Source organism: Neovison vison, chromosome 1 (genome assembly GCF_020171115.1).
Source record: "Neovison vison isolate M4711 chromosome 1, ASM_NN_V1, whole genome shotgun sequence".
NCBI classification, from domain to species: Eukaryota; Metazoa; Chordata; class Mammalia; order Carnivora; family Mustelidae; genus Neogale; species Neogale vison.
Window position 1 is genome coordinate 217,539,238 of NC_058091.1, and position 16,250 is coordinate 217,555,487.

At 37.9% G+C, this 16,250-nt stretch overlaps 1 protein-coding gene across 1 annotated transcript in view; it reads right to left on the reverse strand.

The window, feature by feature from the left end:
* The window catches only part of FCHO2 (FCH and mu domain containing endocytic adaptor 2), a 133,333-nt gene that overhangs the window by 65,544 nt on the left and 51,539 nt on the right, over positions 1–16,250 (reverse strand). Inside the window, exons 7-8 of the mRNA XM_044267358.1 lie at positions 14,420–14,518; positions 13,163–13,259 (exon numbers count right to left, since the gene is read on the reverse strand). Of these exons, the coding sequence (XP_044123293.1) occupies positions 13,163–13,259; positions 14,420–14,518 (196 nt within the window). The remainder of the gene's footprint in view (positions 1–13,162; positions 13,260–14,419; positions 14,519–16,250) is intronic.

The following is a 16,250-nucleotide window of genomic DNA, read 5'->3' on the forward strand; positions in this document are numbered from 1 at the left end:
TATTATATACTGGCCTACCAACTTTTTAGGTTATTTATCTTTTTGTTTCTTACAAATGGAAACTTGCTTAACTTTTATGAATTATGAAAAGCATACAGCAAAATTAGCAGAATGACTATAAAACAGGAAACTCCAAGAAAAATGGTTTTCATCTCCTTTGGCAATTAAACTACATGAGAATGAACAGGCATACTAGGATGTCATTAGAGTACAGAAAGATATTCACAGTTATAAAACACCTGTTTATTCATAACCCTTCGGACCACAGGCACTTTGATATTCAAAGAATCCACTTACACTGACTCTAATTCCAGAAGAGCTAGGCAGTACTTAAAAAGTAATGACAAGGGCGCCTGGGTGGCTCAGTGGGTTAAGCCGCTGCCTTCGGCTCAGGTCATGATCTCAGGGTCCTGGGATCGAGTCCCACATCGGGCTCTCTGCTCAGCAGGGAGCCTGCATCCCTCTCTCTCTCTCTCTCTCTGCCAGCCTCTCTGCTTACCTGTGATCTCTCTCTGTCAAATAAATAAATAAAATATTGAAAAAAAAAAAGTAATGACAAAAACAATACGGAGGCTCCTTGAAAATGTAAAAATACAACCAGCATATGATGAAGCAATTCCACTTGTAGCTATTTATTTGAAGGATTCAAAATCACTATCTCAAAAAAACATACATTCCCATGTTCACTGCAGCCTTATTTTCAATAGCAAAGTCAGGGTTACAACCTAAGTGTCCACTGACTGGATAAAGGAAATGTGTTGTGTATGTACAAAGGGATATTACACAGGTATTTAAAAAAGAAAGAAATCCTGCCATATGCAATAATATGAATGGACCTTGAGGACATAATGCTAAGTGAAATAAGTCAGAAAAAAATACTATATGATCTCACTTATATGTGGAATGTAAAACCAAACTCATAGATCCAGTTCACAGATTGGTGGTTCCCAAAAGTGCGAGCTGCGGGATGAGGGGTGGGTGAGACAGTTAAAGATGGTTAATAGGTACCAACTTCTATTATAAAAGGTAAGTAAGTCCTGGAGATGTAATAATATATAGCATGGTGACTATAGTTAAATACTGTACTGTATATTTGAAAGGTACTGGGAAAGTAGTTTGTTTTTTGGTTTTGTTTTTTTTATTAATTTGTTTGACAGAGAGAGATCACAAGTAGGCCGAGAGGCAAGCAGAAAGAGAGGAAGGCAGAGAGAGAGGAAGGGAAGCAGGCTCCCTGCTGAGCAGAGAGCCTGATGCGGGGCTCGATGCCAGGACCCCGAGATCATGACCTGAGACGAAGGCAGAGGCTTAACCCACTGAGCCACTCAGGTGCCCTGGGAAAGTAGTTCTTAAAAGTTCTCATCACGGAGGGGAGGAGTCAAGATGGCGGAGAAGTAGCAGGCTGAGACTACTTCAGCTAGCAGGAGATGAGCTAGAGAGCTTATCTAAAGATTGCAAACACCTGCAAATCCATCGGCAGATCGAAGACAAGAACAGCAATTCTAGAAACAGAAAAACAAGCACTTTCTGAAAGGTAGGACTGGCGGAGAAGTGAATCCAAAGCGACGGGAAGATAGACCCCGGGGGGAGGGGCCGGCTCCTGGCAAGTGGCAGAGCAATGGAGCACATAATCAGGACTTTTAAAAGTCTGTTCCGCTGAGGGACATCGCTCCAGAGGCTAAACCGGACGAAGACCACGCGGGGTCGGCGTGGCCTCAGGTCTCGCAGGGTCACAGAAGGATCGGGGGTGTCTGAGTGTTGCAGAGCTTGCGGGTATTGGAATGGGAAAGCCGGCTACAGAGACAGAGGCGACAGTAAGCTCGCAGCTCGGTGTTGCCTTGAACCGGTCGCAGGCTCGGTGAGCTCGGAGCGCGGCCGGAGGTCAGGCAGACGGGAGTTACTGGGCGCTGTTCTCTGAGGGCGCACTGGGGAGCGGGCCCCGGGCTCTCAGCTCCTCCGGGCGGAGACCAGGAGGCCGCCATTTGTATTCCCGTCCTCCGGAACTCTACAGAAAGTGCTCAGGGAACAAAAGCTCCTGAAAGCAAAGCCAAGCGGATCACTCAGCCTGGCCCTTGGGAAGGGCGGTGCAATTCCGCCTGGGGCAAAGACACTTGAGAATCACTACAACAGGCCCCTCCCCCAGAAGATCAACAAGAAATCCAGGCAAGACCAAGTTCACCTACCAAGGAGTGCAGTTTCAATACCAAGGAGAGCAGCAGAATTCCAGAGGAGGAGAAAAGAAACCACGGAACTCATGGCTTTCTCCCTGTGATTTTTTAGTCTTGCAGTTAATTTTTTTCTTTTTCATTTTTTTTTCTCTTCTTCTGCTAAAATTTTTTTTAACTTTTACCCTTTTCTTTTTTAACGTTTTTTAACTAGTTTATCTAATATATATATATATATTCTTTTTTATACTTTTCTTTATTCGTTTTCTTTTTTTAAAATTTTTTTTCTTTATTTATTTTTAAACCTCTTTTTATCCCCAAATCAGAAGAGATCCCAATCGCTTCAGTCTCTTTTTTTAATTCTTGATTGAATTTTTAATTCAATCTCTTTTTTTAATTCTTTTTTTTTCTTTTTTTTCTTTCTTTCTTTTTGAACCTCTTTTTATCCCCAAATCAGAAGAGATCCCAATCAGAAGAGATTGGGAAATCCCAATCAGAGGAGATCCCAATCAGAGGAGATCCCCCACCCAATCGTGAGGGGGGAGAAATCCCCCCTCACGATTTGGGATCTCTTCTGATTTGGTTAAAGCATATTTTCCTGGGATTGTTGCCACCCTTTTAGTATTTTCCTTCCTCCTTCATATACTCTTAGCTGGACAAAATGACAAGGCGGAAAAATTCACAACAAAAAAAGAACAAGAGGCAGTACCGAAGGCTAGGGACCTAATCAATACAGACATTGGTAATATGTCAGATCTAGAGTTCAAAATGACAATTCTCAAGGTTCTAGCCGGGCTTGAAAAAGGCATTGAAGATATTAGAGAAACCCTCTCCAGAGATATAAAAGCCCTTTCTGGAGAAATAAAAGAACTAAAATCTAACCAAGTTGAAATCAAAAAAGCTATTAATGAGGTTCAATCAAAAATGGAGGCTCTCAATGCTAGGATAAATGAGGCAGAAGAAAGAATTAGTGATAGAGAAGACCAAATGACAGAGAATAAAGAAGCTGAGCAAAAGAGGGACAAACAGCTACTGGACCATGAGGGGAGAATTCGAGAGATAAGTGACACCATAAGACGAAACAACATTAGAATAATTGGGATTCCAGAAGAAGAAGAAAGAGAGCGGGGAGCAGAAGGTATACTGGAGAGAATTATTGGGGAGAATTTCCCCAATATGGCAAAGGGAACGAGCATCAAAATTCAGGAGGTTCAGAGAACGCCCCTCAAAATCAATAAGAATAGGCCCACACCCCGTCACCTAATAGTAAAATTTACAAGCCTTAGTGACAAAGAGAAAATCCTGAAAGCAGCCTGGGAAAAGAAGTCTGTAACATACAATGGTAAAAGTATTAGATTGGCAGCTGACTTATCCACAGAGACCTGGCAGGCCAGAAAGAGCTGGCATGATATTTTCAGAGCACTGAACGAGAAAAACATGCAGCCAAGAATACTATATCCAGCTAGGCTATCATTGAAAATAGAAGGAGAGATTAAAAGCTTCCAGGACCAACAAAAACTGAAAGAATTTGCAAACACCAAACCAGCTCTACAGGAAATACTAAAAGGGGTCCTCTAAGCAAAGAGAGAGCCTACAAGTGGTAGATCAGAAAGGAAAAGAGACAATATACAGTAACAGTCACCTTACAGGCAATACAATGGCACTAAAATCATATCTCTCAATAGTTACCCTGAATGTTAATGGGCTAAATGCCCCAATCAAAAGACACAGGGTATCAGAATGGATAAAAAAACAAAACCCATCTATATGTTGCCTCCAAGAAACTCATTTTAAGCCCGAAGACACCTCCAGATTTAAAGTGAGGGGGTGGAAAAGAACTTACCATGCTAATGGACATCAGAAAAAAGCAGGAGTGGCAATCCTTATATCAGATCAATTAGATTTTAAGCCAAAGACTATAATAAGAGATGAGGAAGGACACTATATCATACTCAAAGGGTCTGTCCAACAAGAAGATCTAACAATTTTAAATATCTATGCCCCCAATGTGGGAGCAGCCAACTATATAAACCAATTAATAACAAAATCAAAGAAACACATCAACAATAATACAATAATAGTAGGGAATTTAACACTCCCCTCACTGAAATGGACAGATCATCCAAGCAAAAGATCAACAGGGAAATAAAGGCCTTAAATGATACACTGGATGAGATGGACATCACAGATATATTCAGAACATTTCATCCCAAAGCAACCGAATACACATTCTTCTCTAGTGCACATGGAACATTCTCCAGAATAGATCACATCCTCGGTCCTAAATCAGGACTCAACTGATATCAAAATATTGGGATCATTCCCTGCATATTTTCAGACCACAATGCTCTGAAGCTAGAACTCAACCACAAGAGGAAGTTTGGAAAGAACCCAAAAACATGGAGACTAAACAGCATCCTTCTAAAGAATGAATGGGTCAACGGGGAAATTAAAGAAGAATTGAAAAAAATCATGAAACAAATGATAATGAAAATAAAACGATTCAAAATCTGTGGGACACAACAAAGGCAGTCCTGAGAGGAAAATATATAGTGGTACAAGCTTTTCTCAAGAAACAAGAAAGGTCTCAGGTACACAACTTAACCCTACACCTAAAGGAGCTGGAGAAAGAACAAGAAAGAAACCCTAAGTCCAGCAGGAGAAGAGAAATCATAAAGATCAGAGCAGAAATCAATGAAATAGAAACCAAAAAAACAATAGAACAAATCAACGAAACTAGGAGCTGGTTCTTTGAAAGAATTAATAAAATTGATAAACTCCTGGCCAGACTTATCAAAAAGAAAAGAGAAAGGACCCAAATAAATAAAATCATGAATGAAAGAGGAGAGATCACAACTAACACCAAAGAAATACAAACTATTATAAGAACATACTATGAGCAACTCTACACCAACAAATTTGACAATCTGGAAGAAATGGATGCATTCCTAGAAACATATAAACTACCAAAATTGAACCAGGAAGAAATAGAAAGCCTGAACAGACCCATAACAAGTAAGGAGATTGAAACAGTCATTAAAAATCTCCAAACAAACAAAAGCCCAGGGCCAGACAGCTTCCCGGGGGAATTCTACATTTAAAGAAGAACTAATTCCTATTCTCCTGAAACTGTTCCAAAAAATAGAAATGGAAGGAAAACTTCCAAACTCATTTTATGAGGCCAGCATCACCTTGATCCCAAAACCAGACAAGGATCCCATCAAAAAAGAGAGCTATAGACCAATATCCTTGATGAACACAGATACGAAAATTCTCACCAAAATACTAGCCAATAGGATTCAACAGTACATTAAAAGGATTATTCACCACGACCAAGTGGGATTTATCCCAGGGCTGCAAGGTTGGTTCAACATCCGCAAATCAGTCAATGTGATTCAACACATCAATAAAAGAAAGAACAAGAACCATATGATACTCTCAATAGATGCTGAAAAAGCATTTGACAAAGTACAGCATCCCTTCCTGATCAAAACTCTTCAAAGTGTAGGGATAGAGGGCACATACCTCAATATCATCAAAGCCATCTATGAAACACCCACCGCAAATATCATTCTCAATGGAGAAAAACTGAAAGCTTTTCCGCTAAGGTCAGGAACACGGCAGGGATGTCCATTATCACCACTGCTATTCAACATAGTACTAGAAGTCCTAGCCTCAGCAATCAGACAACAAAAGGAAATTAAAGGCATCCAAATCAGCAAAGAAGAAGTCAAATTATCACTCTTCGCAGATGATATGATACTCTATGTGGAAAACCCAAAAGACTCCACTCCAAAACTGCTAGAACTTGTACAGGAATTCAGTAAAGTGTCAGGATATAAGATCAATGCACAGAAATCAGTTGCATTTCTCTACACCAACAACAAGACAGAAGAAAGAGAAATTAAGGAGTCAATCCCATTTACAACTGCACCCCAAACCATAAGATACCTAGGAATAAACCTAACCAAAGAGGCTAAGAATCTATACTCAGAAAACTATAAAGTACTCATGAAAGAAATTGAGGAAGACACAAAGAAATGGAAAAATGTTCCATGCTCCTGGATTGGAAGAATAAATATTGTGAAAATGTCTATGCTACCTAAAGCAATCTACACATTTAATGCAATTCCTATCAAAGTACCATCCATCTTTTTCAAAGAAATGGAACAAATAATTTTAAAATTTATATGGAACCAGAAAAGACCTCGAATAGCCAAAGGGATATTGAAAAAGAAAGCCAAAGTTGGTGGCATCACAATTCCGGACTTCAAGCTCTATTACAAAGCTGTCATCATCAAGACAGCATGGTACTGGCACAAAAACAGACACATAGACCAATGGAACAGAATAGAGAGCCCAGAAATAGACCCTCAACTCTATGGTCAACTAATCTTTGACAAAGCAGGAAAGAATGTCCAATGGAAAAAAGACAGCCTCTTTAATAAATGGTGTTGGGAAAATTGGACAGCCACATGCAGAAAAATGAAATTGGACCATTTCCTTACACCGTACACAAAAATAGACTCAAAATGGATTAAGGACCTCTATGTGAGAAAGGAATCCATCAAAATCCTTGAGGAGAACACAGGCAGCAACCTCTTCGACCTCAGCCGCAGCAACATCTTCCTAGGAACATCGCCAAAGGCAAGGGAAGCAAAGGCAAAAATGAACTATTGGGATTTCATCAAGATCAAAAGCTTTTGCACAGCAAAGGAAACAGTTAACAAAATCAAAAGACAACTGACAGAATGGGAGAAGATATTTGCAAACGACATATCAGATAAAGGACTAGTGTCCAAAATCTATAAAGAACTTAACTCAACACCCAAAGAACAAATAATCCAATCAAGAAATGGGCAGAGGACATGAACAGACGTTTCTGCAAAGAAGACATCCAGATGGCCAACAGACACATGAAAAAGTGCTCCATATCACTCGGCATCAGGGAAATACAAATCAAAACCACAATGAGATATCACCTCACACCAGTCAGAATGGCTAAAATCAACAAGTCAGGAAATGACAGATGCTGGCGAGGATGCGGAGAAAGGGGAACCCTCCTACACTGTTGGTGGTAATGCAAGCTGGTGCAACCACTCTGGAAAACAGCATGGAGGTTCCTCAGAATGTTGAAAATAGAACTGCCCTATGACCCAGCAATTGCACTACTGGGTATTTACCCTAAAGATACAAACGTAGTGATCCGAAGGGGCACGTGCACCCGAATGTTTATAGCAGCAATGTCCACAATAGCCAAACTATGGAAAGAACCTAGATGTCCATCAACAGATGAATGGATCAAGAAGATGTGGTATATATACACAATGGAATACTATGCAGCCATCAAAAGAAACGAAATCTTGCCATTTGCGACAACATGGATGGAACTAGAGCGTATCATGCTTAGCGAAATAAGTCAAGCGGAGAAAGACAACTATCATATGATCTCCCTGATATGAGGGAGTAGTGATGCAACATGGGGGCTTAAGTGGGTAGGAGAAGAATCCATGAAACAAGATGGGATAGGGAGGGAGACAAGCCATAAGTGACTCTTAATCTCACGAAACAAACTGTGGGTTGCTGGGGGGAGGGGGGTTGGGAGAAGGGGGGTAGGGTTATGGACATTGGGGAGGGTATGTGCTTTTGGGTAAATTGGAAGGGGAGATGAACCATGAGAGACTATGGACTCTGAAAAACAATCTGAGGAGTTTGAAGTGGCGGGGGGGGTGGGAGGTTGGGGTACCAGGTGGTGGGTATTATAGAGGGCACAGCTTGCATGGAGCACTGGGTGTGGTGAAAAAATAATGAATACTGTTTTTCTGAAAATAAATAAATAAAAAAATAAAATAAAATAAAATAAAAAAAGAAGATGTGGTATATATACACAATGGAATACTATGCAGCCATCAAAAGAAATGAAATCTTGCCATTTGCGACAACATGGATGGAACTAGAGCGTATCATGCTTAGCGAAATAAGTCAAGCGGAGAAAGACAACTATCATATGATCTCCCTGATATGAGGAAGTGGTGATGCAACATGGGGGCTTAAGTGGGTAGGAGAAGAATCCATGAAACAAGACGGGATAGGGAGGGAGACAAACCATAAGTGACTCTTAATTTCACGAAACAAACTGTGGGTTGCTGGGGGGAGGGGGGTTGGGAGAAGGGGGGTAGGGTTATGGATATTGGGGAGGGTATGTGCTTTTGGGTAAATTGGAAGGGGAGGTGAACCATGAGAGACTATGGACTCTGAAAAACAATCTGAGGGGTTTGAAGTGGCGGGGGGATGGGAAGTTGGGGTACCAGGTGGTGGGTATTATAGAGGGCACGGTTTGCATGGAGCACTGGGTGTGGTGAAAAAATAATGAATACTGTTTTTCTGAAAATAAATAAATTGGGAAAAAAAAGAATATTTATATTCAAAAAAAAAAGTTCTCATCACAAGGAAAAAAAAACTCTAACTGTATAGAGATGTACATTACCTAAACTCATTTTGTTAATCATTTTTCATATACATACATCAAATCATTATACTGCACATCTAAAATGAATATAATACTATATGTCAATTATATCTTAATTTTTAAATTTTTTTAAAGATTTTCTTTATTTGAGAGAGAGAGTATGTGCCCATGTGCACATGAGTGGCAGGGGGAGGAAGAGGGACAAGCAGACTCTGCATGGAGCCCCATCGGGGCTCACTCTCACAACTCAAAGATCATAACCCGGGCTGAAACCAAGAGTCAGACACTTATCTGACTAAGCCACCCAGGCACCCCATCCTGATTTTTTAAAAAGTAATGACAAAAAAAAAAACACTTCATATAATAAGTAGTATAAAATAGTCTCAATGAATTAAAAAAAAATTTAATGCTCTCAAAGTGTTTGATTTGCACAAGAAAACTGGACATAAAGTTAGAGCTTGTATCTCTGAACAGGTAACTGACTAATGAAAAAATGGTCATTTTCAGCACAAGAAAACAGGTTAATGTTTAGATATATAAATTTTTAACGAACTTGTTTTCTTTTTAAAGTATAAATCCCACAGGATGAAAACCAGTTTAAGAAGCAATTCATCCACCAGAGGGGGCCCTTACAAAACAACACAAAGAAAATATTAACAGCAATCAGCATTATATACAACTGAAAGAATGTATCTCACAAAACAAAATCCTTTAAGTCTATCAATTTCATGTAATCAAATGCAAATTTTTGAGTATATTATTCTTCTGAGAAACACAAAATTTTCATCGATGAAAGAGGCCCCCAGACTCACTTGTTCAGGTGCCCATAAGCCGAACAAATACAAAGAAAGAGCTATTAACTAGTCACCCATAGCAAGCCAACTAGAGAAGTAATATTTATTCTATCCCCTACACTCTGACACCATACTTTCTTGTTAAAGTTAGTTCTAGGACCATTTCTTTTGAAAATCAGTCATTTATAGTCACTGTGTCAACAGTCACCCTAAAACAGTCACCTAATTCTTGGCTTAGTGATTATTCTAGGAAAATTCATGTCATCATCATTACTGGCCTTGTCATTTAGATATATGGACTTTCTACATGTCACAGTATATCTTGAGGCCACTATGTTTAAATTTATAAAAGAAACAGCATATAATTAGCTACCCATTTATCAGAAATGTATTACTTTTTTAACATAGTATTTATCAAGTATTCAGTAAGTATTACATTATCTCATATAAACCCCAGAAAAACCCCATGGAGAAATACTATTATTATCCCCACTTTACAGATGAGGGCAATGGGGCTTAAAAACTTTACTGCTGATAAAGAACAGACCACAAACTATAGGGCTAAGTAATACCACAGATAAGAAAATAACTGAATTTTTTAAAGATTTTTATTTATTTGAGAGAGAGAGAGTGCGTGCATGCAAGCACAGGCTGAAGGAGGAGCAGAAGAAGGGGCAGAGAATCTGAGGCGAATTCTGTGCTAAGCGCAGAGCGGGACATGGGGACATGGGGCTCAATCCCGCGACCCATGAGATCATGACCCAAGGCAAAATCATGAGCCAGACACACAATCAACTGAGCCACCCAGGTGCCCCTAAAATAATTGTAATTTTTATTAGGATAATTATAGATTCACATACAGTTGTAAAAAAAAAAAGAAATACAGGGAGATTCCTTGTATACTTTGCCCAATTTCCTGCAGCGATAACATTTTGCAAAACTTGAAAACGTCATGTCACAAACAGGATACCAATGATAATACAATCTACTGATCTTGTTTAGTGTTCTGAGGCACTTTTAACCAGCCAATACATCTCTGCTTTTTATCTATCAGCACTCCTAAATGCTTTATATAAAAACTGAATTTGCTCTCCAACTGTTTTTACCTTTCTTAACTGGTCTTCATATATATATATATATATATATATATATATATATATATATATATATATATATATTTTGGAGAAAGAGCGAGTGTGCACACGCAGGGGGTGAGGGAGAGACAGAATCCTAAGCAAGCTCCACACCCAGCACAAAGCCTGACACAGAGCTTGCTCTCACAATTCTGAGACCATGAACTGAACCAAAATGAAGAGTCAGATGCTTAACCAAATGCGCCACCCAGGAGCCCCATAATTTAATCTCTTTATAAGGAATTTTAGGGTTTCATACTTTTCTGTAGTTATGTATCTCAACATCCTCATTCTCTTTAAAATATTTTATTTATTTATTTGAGAGAGAGAGAGAGATCACAAGTCGGCAGAGAGAGGGGGGGGGAAGCAGGCTCCCCACTGAGCAGAGAGCCCCATGCGGGGCTCGATCCCAGGACCCTGAGATCATGACCCGAGCCAAAGGCAGAGGCTTAACCCACTGAGCCACCCAGGCGCCCCATCTTATTCTCTTAATATATGTAAACTCACTTCATTCTATTCTAGTTTCTCCAAAGCACAGTACCTGGGGTCAAAAATCCTGGCATTTTACTATCTGCTTTGCCATATACTAACTTAGGCAAATCATGTAACCTCTCAACATTTCTCTCATCTTTAAAATGAGAATAATAGTACCTACTTCAAACAGTTTCTGAAGATCAAAGTTTGGCTGCAAAGTGGTTGGCACATTAAATCGCAAAGACTAAGTCTCACCAAACTTTAACCATAATTATTTATTATTCCTCACCACGACTCTTCTAATAGCAAATCTAAACACCACAACCTCTGTAACACCCTAACTTTACTATTCTATGTCCATTTGTTCATTCACTCACCAAAAATGTATTCTTTACCCATGAAGAAGATAAACAGATGAATCAAATACAGAACTTTTCTTTACATCCGCACAATTATTAAAATTTAAGGTAGATAGCACCAATAACAAAAAAAAAGAAGGGAAAAAAGTACCGCTAAAGTTCACTGGCACTTTCGATAGCGGAAGTAGCAAATGAGCTGGGTATTTAAGAATTTATTTACTTGACAAATAAATGGGAAGACACAGAGCAGGAAAGAAATGGGATATAGCATTTCCTAGAAAAGGAACATAAGGGCAACTAAGATACCAAGGCGGAAAAGGAGCATGTATAGGAAACAGCAAGCAGTTCGAGTTGGCTACAGTGAAGGGTCATAATAGAAAGTAAGACTAAAGACTAGTCAGAGCAGATCCTGAAAAGCTTTATCCAAATCCAAATCCAAATCGTCTACAACGAAAAGTGAAAAGATTTTAGTGCAATTGTAAGTTCATAATTGTATAGTCAAAATACGAATGTGCTGTATAACATGTAAAATGGATTAGAGAAGAAATCTCTACTGTGCCAGTATTGAGAAATCAAGATGCTACAACTGGTTAGGTAGGCAGAGAAAGCACGAAAAGAAGATCTGAAGGGAAAATACTAACATAAGTGAACCAATTATTTGAGAGTTAATAAAATCTGAAAAGAAAAAGTGAGGAAAATTTAGGTTACAAGCCTTAGTTCTGGGAACTGCACTAAAGAAAAATGGCTCCCAGACTTCCCGACAAATCACTTAACCATTTTCCTGAATTCCAAACCATATTTTAATTTCTTTACTAGACTGCATTATTTTTACCTATAGAATGAAACAAATTATCTTACAAGAACGTGATATAGTAACCAATAAACAAAATCAAGAAATCTGGAAGCTCTATGCTGAGAAGGGCAAGACAATGGGCTACTTAGTACATCTGATATAACATGTTTATTAAAAGTAAGATTCAGGACACTGTAATTATTTGTTCATAAAACAGGAACAAGGATTCCTGTACTCATTTGTTCAATGGTGTGTCTCCAGCATTTGAAACACTGTCTTGAATGTTTTAACATGCAACAAGTATATAGGTAATAAAATCAACGTATATATTCAATATATGCATGCAACAAATATATATCTTATATATTCAACATATATATCTTATATATTCAACATATATATGTTGAATATATATTTCAATAAGGAAATTTTACAAGTTATTAAATTTTATGAAACGTTCTCTGTTGGCCTCAATGTTCTGAGGGCTCAATATTCTTTCCCACCTTCCTCTTACTAAAATGCCTTCTGTTCATAGGGAATATAGACAATGACATTGTAATAGTGTTGTATGGTGATAGATGGTACCCACACTTGTGGTGAGCACAGCGTAACCCAAAGAGAAGGTGAATTACCATGTTGCACATGTGAAACTAACGTAACATTCTGTGTCAATGTCCATAAATTCAAAAAATTTAAAAATAAACTGGGCTTCTGTTGCTAAGTCTTTAAAAAATATAAATGACAACATATTAATTTACTAAAGATTATAATTGCTTTAATATTAAATTATTAACCACTAAAGGCCAGAATAAAAATATTAATTTAACATATCAGACACAAAGTAAATACTTGATAATTTACATAGATTTTTAGGTATCTCCCAAGCTCCATTTTGCAGCTTAGGAATTTAAAATCGAATATATTTGTTGCTAGAGGAGAGATCTGTATACATCTCCTTAACAGAGTTAATCATCTTACCAGGTCTTTCCTTCCCAGTGCCTTTTGACTCAGCAAACTTCTGAATCAAGCTTTCAACTGTAGTGTTAGCCATGTTATTTATAAATTCTTCATGGACCTATTAAAATGAAATAAAGGTAATTTTTTTCTTTTTCCATCAAAAATTCTTACTGTATTTCAGACAAAACTTGCATAAAGCAATTAAAATTCATTACACCAAAACATGTGGGGGTTTTTTTGACCCAAAACCTTTGAGAACTTTAATTTACCTAACATGATCTCTTACCTTGTAGCGTTAGTAGACCTGTGGGTATCAACCACTGTTTACATGAAGCTCTAAAAATACAGTCTTAGAACTCAAGGAAGTTTCCTGTCCTCATCTTTGAATGTTTTAGACACATAATTCTTATGATAAGTTAAAACTTATATAGATCTGTAATAATATTTAAATCCTTAAAAATAAAAAAATAACAGACCTCATCTTTCTCTACTCTACTTCAGTATACTCCAAGGTGTCTTAATTAAACTGCTTTTGTATTTTGGGGAAAAATTTTTTTTTCTTAAAGATTTTCGTTTTTAAGTAATCCCTATACCAAAGTGGGGCTCCAACTCACAACCCTGAGTTCAAGAATCGTGTGCTCCAGAAGGAGGAGAGGCAGACTCCCTGCCAAGTGGGGAGCCCAACACAGAGCTCAATTCCAGGACTCTGAGATCATGACCTGAGCTAAAGTCAGACACTTAAGCAACTGAGTCACCCAGGTACCCATTTAAGCACAAGTTCGGTAACTTACTACTGTTCTAGAGTAAAATTATTTTAAAAATCCAAAAATTGATAACTCCAGAATTTTAAAGTAAAAGGACTGAGCTATCATTAATTTTAACAGTTGGTTTGAATTATCATCCTTGGCGGCCAATCAAAAATCCAGCTTGTTTTTTTTTTTTAAGATTTTATTTGTCAGATAGAGAGAGCACACTCAAGCCTGCACACAAGCAAGGGGAGTGGCAGGCAGAGGGAGAAGCAGACTGCCCTGAGCAGGGAGTGCAATGAAGGACTTGATACCAGGACCGTGTGATCATGACCTAAGCTGAAGGCAAATGCTTAACTGAGTCACTGGGAGGGGGGAAGGGGGGTCCCAAAAAATCCAGTTTATATTTAATACTTGTAAATACACATTTTTACCTGAAATAATCCAGTATCATACTGAGTTTTAGATTTTTAAACAGTCATAAATGAACATAAAATTTTCATGAGTCATTTCAACAAAAGGAAAAACTTACCTGGCCTATTTGCAAATGAATTTCCTTTATAGCATTTGACAAGGATTCTATAATTTCCTTTATGTGAATGAGATGTGTTTCTTCAATATCTTGAAACTTCTGGGTAACAAATATGAAAAGTTATGTATCTACATTAAAAATACACTCTGAAATCAAAACTTTAATTTCAAATTTAAAATCAAATCAAAACTTTAAAATTATTATTATAAATTATTTTTTCAAGCACCCAATATGGGCTTGAACTTGCAGTCAAAAGACCTTTTAAATCATCTCAATATAGCTAACCAAATTAAGCAAGCTAACATTATGTAATGTTTAACAATACTTCTAGACAAATGAGTCCAATAAATATACTGAAACATTTAACTTTTTAATACATTAACTTTTCCCTATGCCATTTCTCACTATGCCATCTCTCTGAACTTGTTCAGAGTTTGAAGACGCCACAAATTAAAATCTATAATCACACTCAGAAAACTGGAAGGAGACCCAAATGAGAAGTTTCATGAAAGTGAAGGTAGAAGTGTTTCCAACTGAAGACCAGTTAATTGGCAAACCAAAAGCTAATGCTTACTTCTGAAGACTTTATAACCTAGCCCGCAGACTCTCAAAGTGTCTAATCCTTGAAATGTTATTACATGGCTTTCAAAGAGGTAATCTCTGGTCAAAGAAATACAGAAATGCCTGTATACTCCATCTCAACAGTTCTCAACAGAAGGTAGGGATATATCCAATCACCTGGAAAATGTTTTCAAACCACAGAATGCATAGATTCTCTACTACTCCCTGGGGAATGGGGGTGGAAAAAGATAAGAATGTTGTTTGGAAAAAATTCCCAGGTCATTCTGGTATTTATTCCCCAGGAAGAAAACCACTGCTAGACTTGGCTTCTAATACACAAATTAAGAAGCCTGAGAAATACTGAAATAAAACATGTTTCATTTTGCTTAACCCAGTGTTTTCCAAATTTGACCACACAGCCCTTTTTGTTTTTCTTCTTCTCTGAGTATCTATTAATATCTCACACAACAATAATATTCCTCAAAACAGGATTTGGGAAATGTTGAACTAGCTATTTCAAACAAAATACATTTGTCATTTCAAGTACACAAACCTGATTACCCTTTTTTTTTTTCCCCTGTCAAATTAAATCAGTTCTAAGGAATAGGCCTAAATATCTCGTTATTTTTTCTAGTTAGATTATCAAATTAAGTTCCCTCACCCCATATTTTATAAGCAATTTTCTTCAGCAATGCGTCACATGATCAGAAAACCACAAAGCTAAATGATCATGTTCATATTTTTGCAAAGGGTCTGAACTTTTTTAAAAAAAATCAGTAATGGTGAAATTATAGTTCTGGCAACAATGCAACAATAGTCCAAAAACTTAAATCAATTTTATTCATGAGAAATGGTGGAGCTAAAATGTCTTGCTTTGACCAATTCTGACCAAATCAATAAGAATACCAGCATTTCAAGATTCTGAATTACTCTCTTAAGAAGTGAGGAATACTGGCAGAAGCATGATTTTATGTTCATATTATACAAATTCGCCTTCAGCTTAAATTTCTGCAATTTAATGAACAAGATATTTTCTCACTGACAGGTAAGACCCAAATCCAGAAAAGCTAAATCAAACAGCCACAAATTTCATAAGGATAATCCCTAATCCCAAGAAAACTGTGCCATCTTCATTCTCTTTTGAAAGAGCTACACTGAGAGGCGCCTGGGTGACTCCGCTCTTAAGCATCTGCCTTCAGCTCTGGTCATGATTCCAGCATCCTGGAATCGAGCCCCACATTGAGCCCCACATCAGGCTCCCTGATTGGCG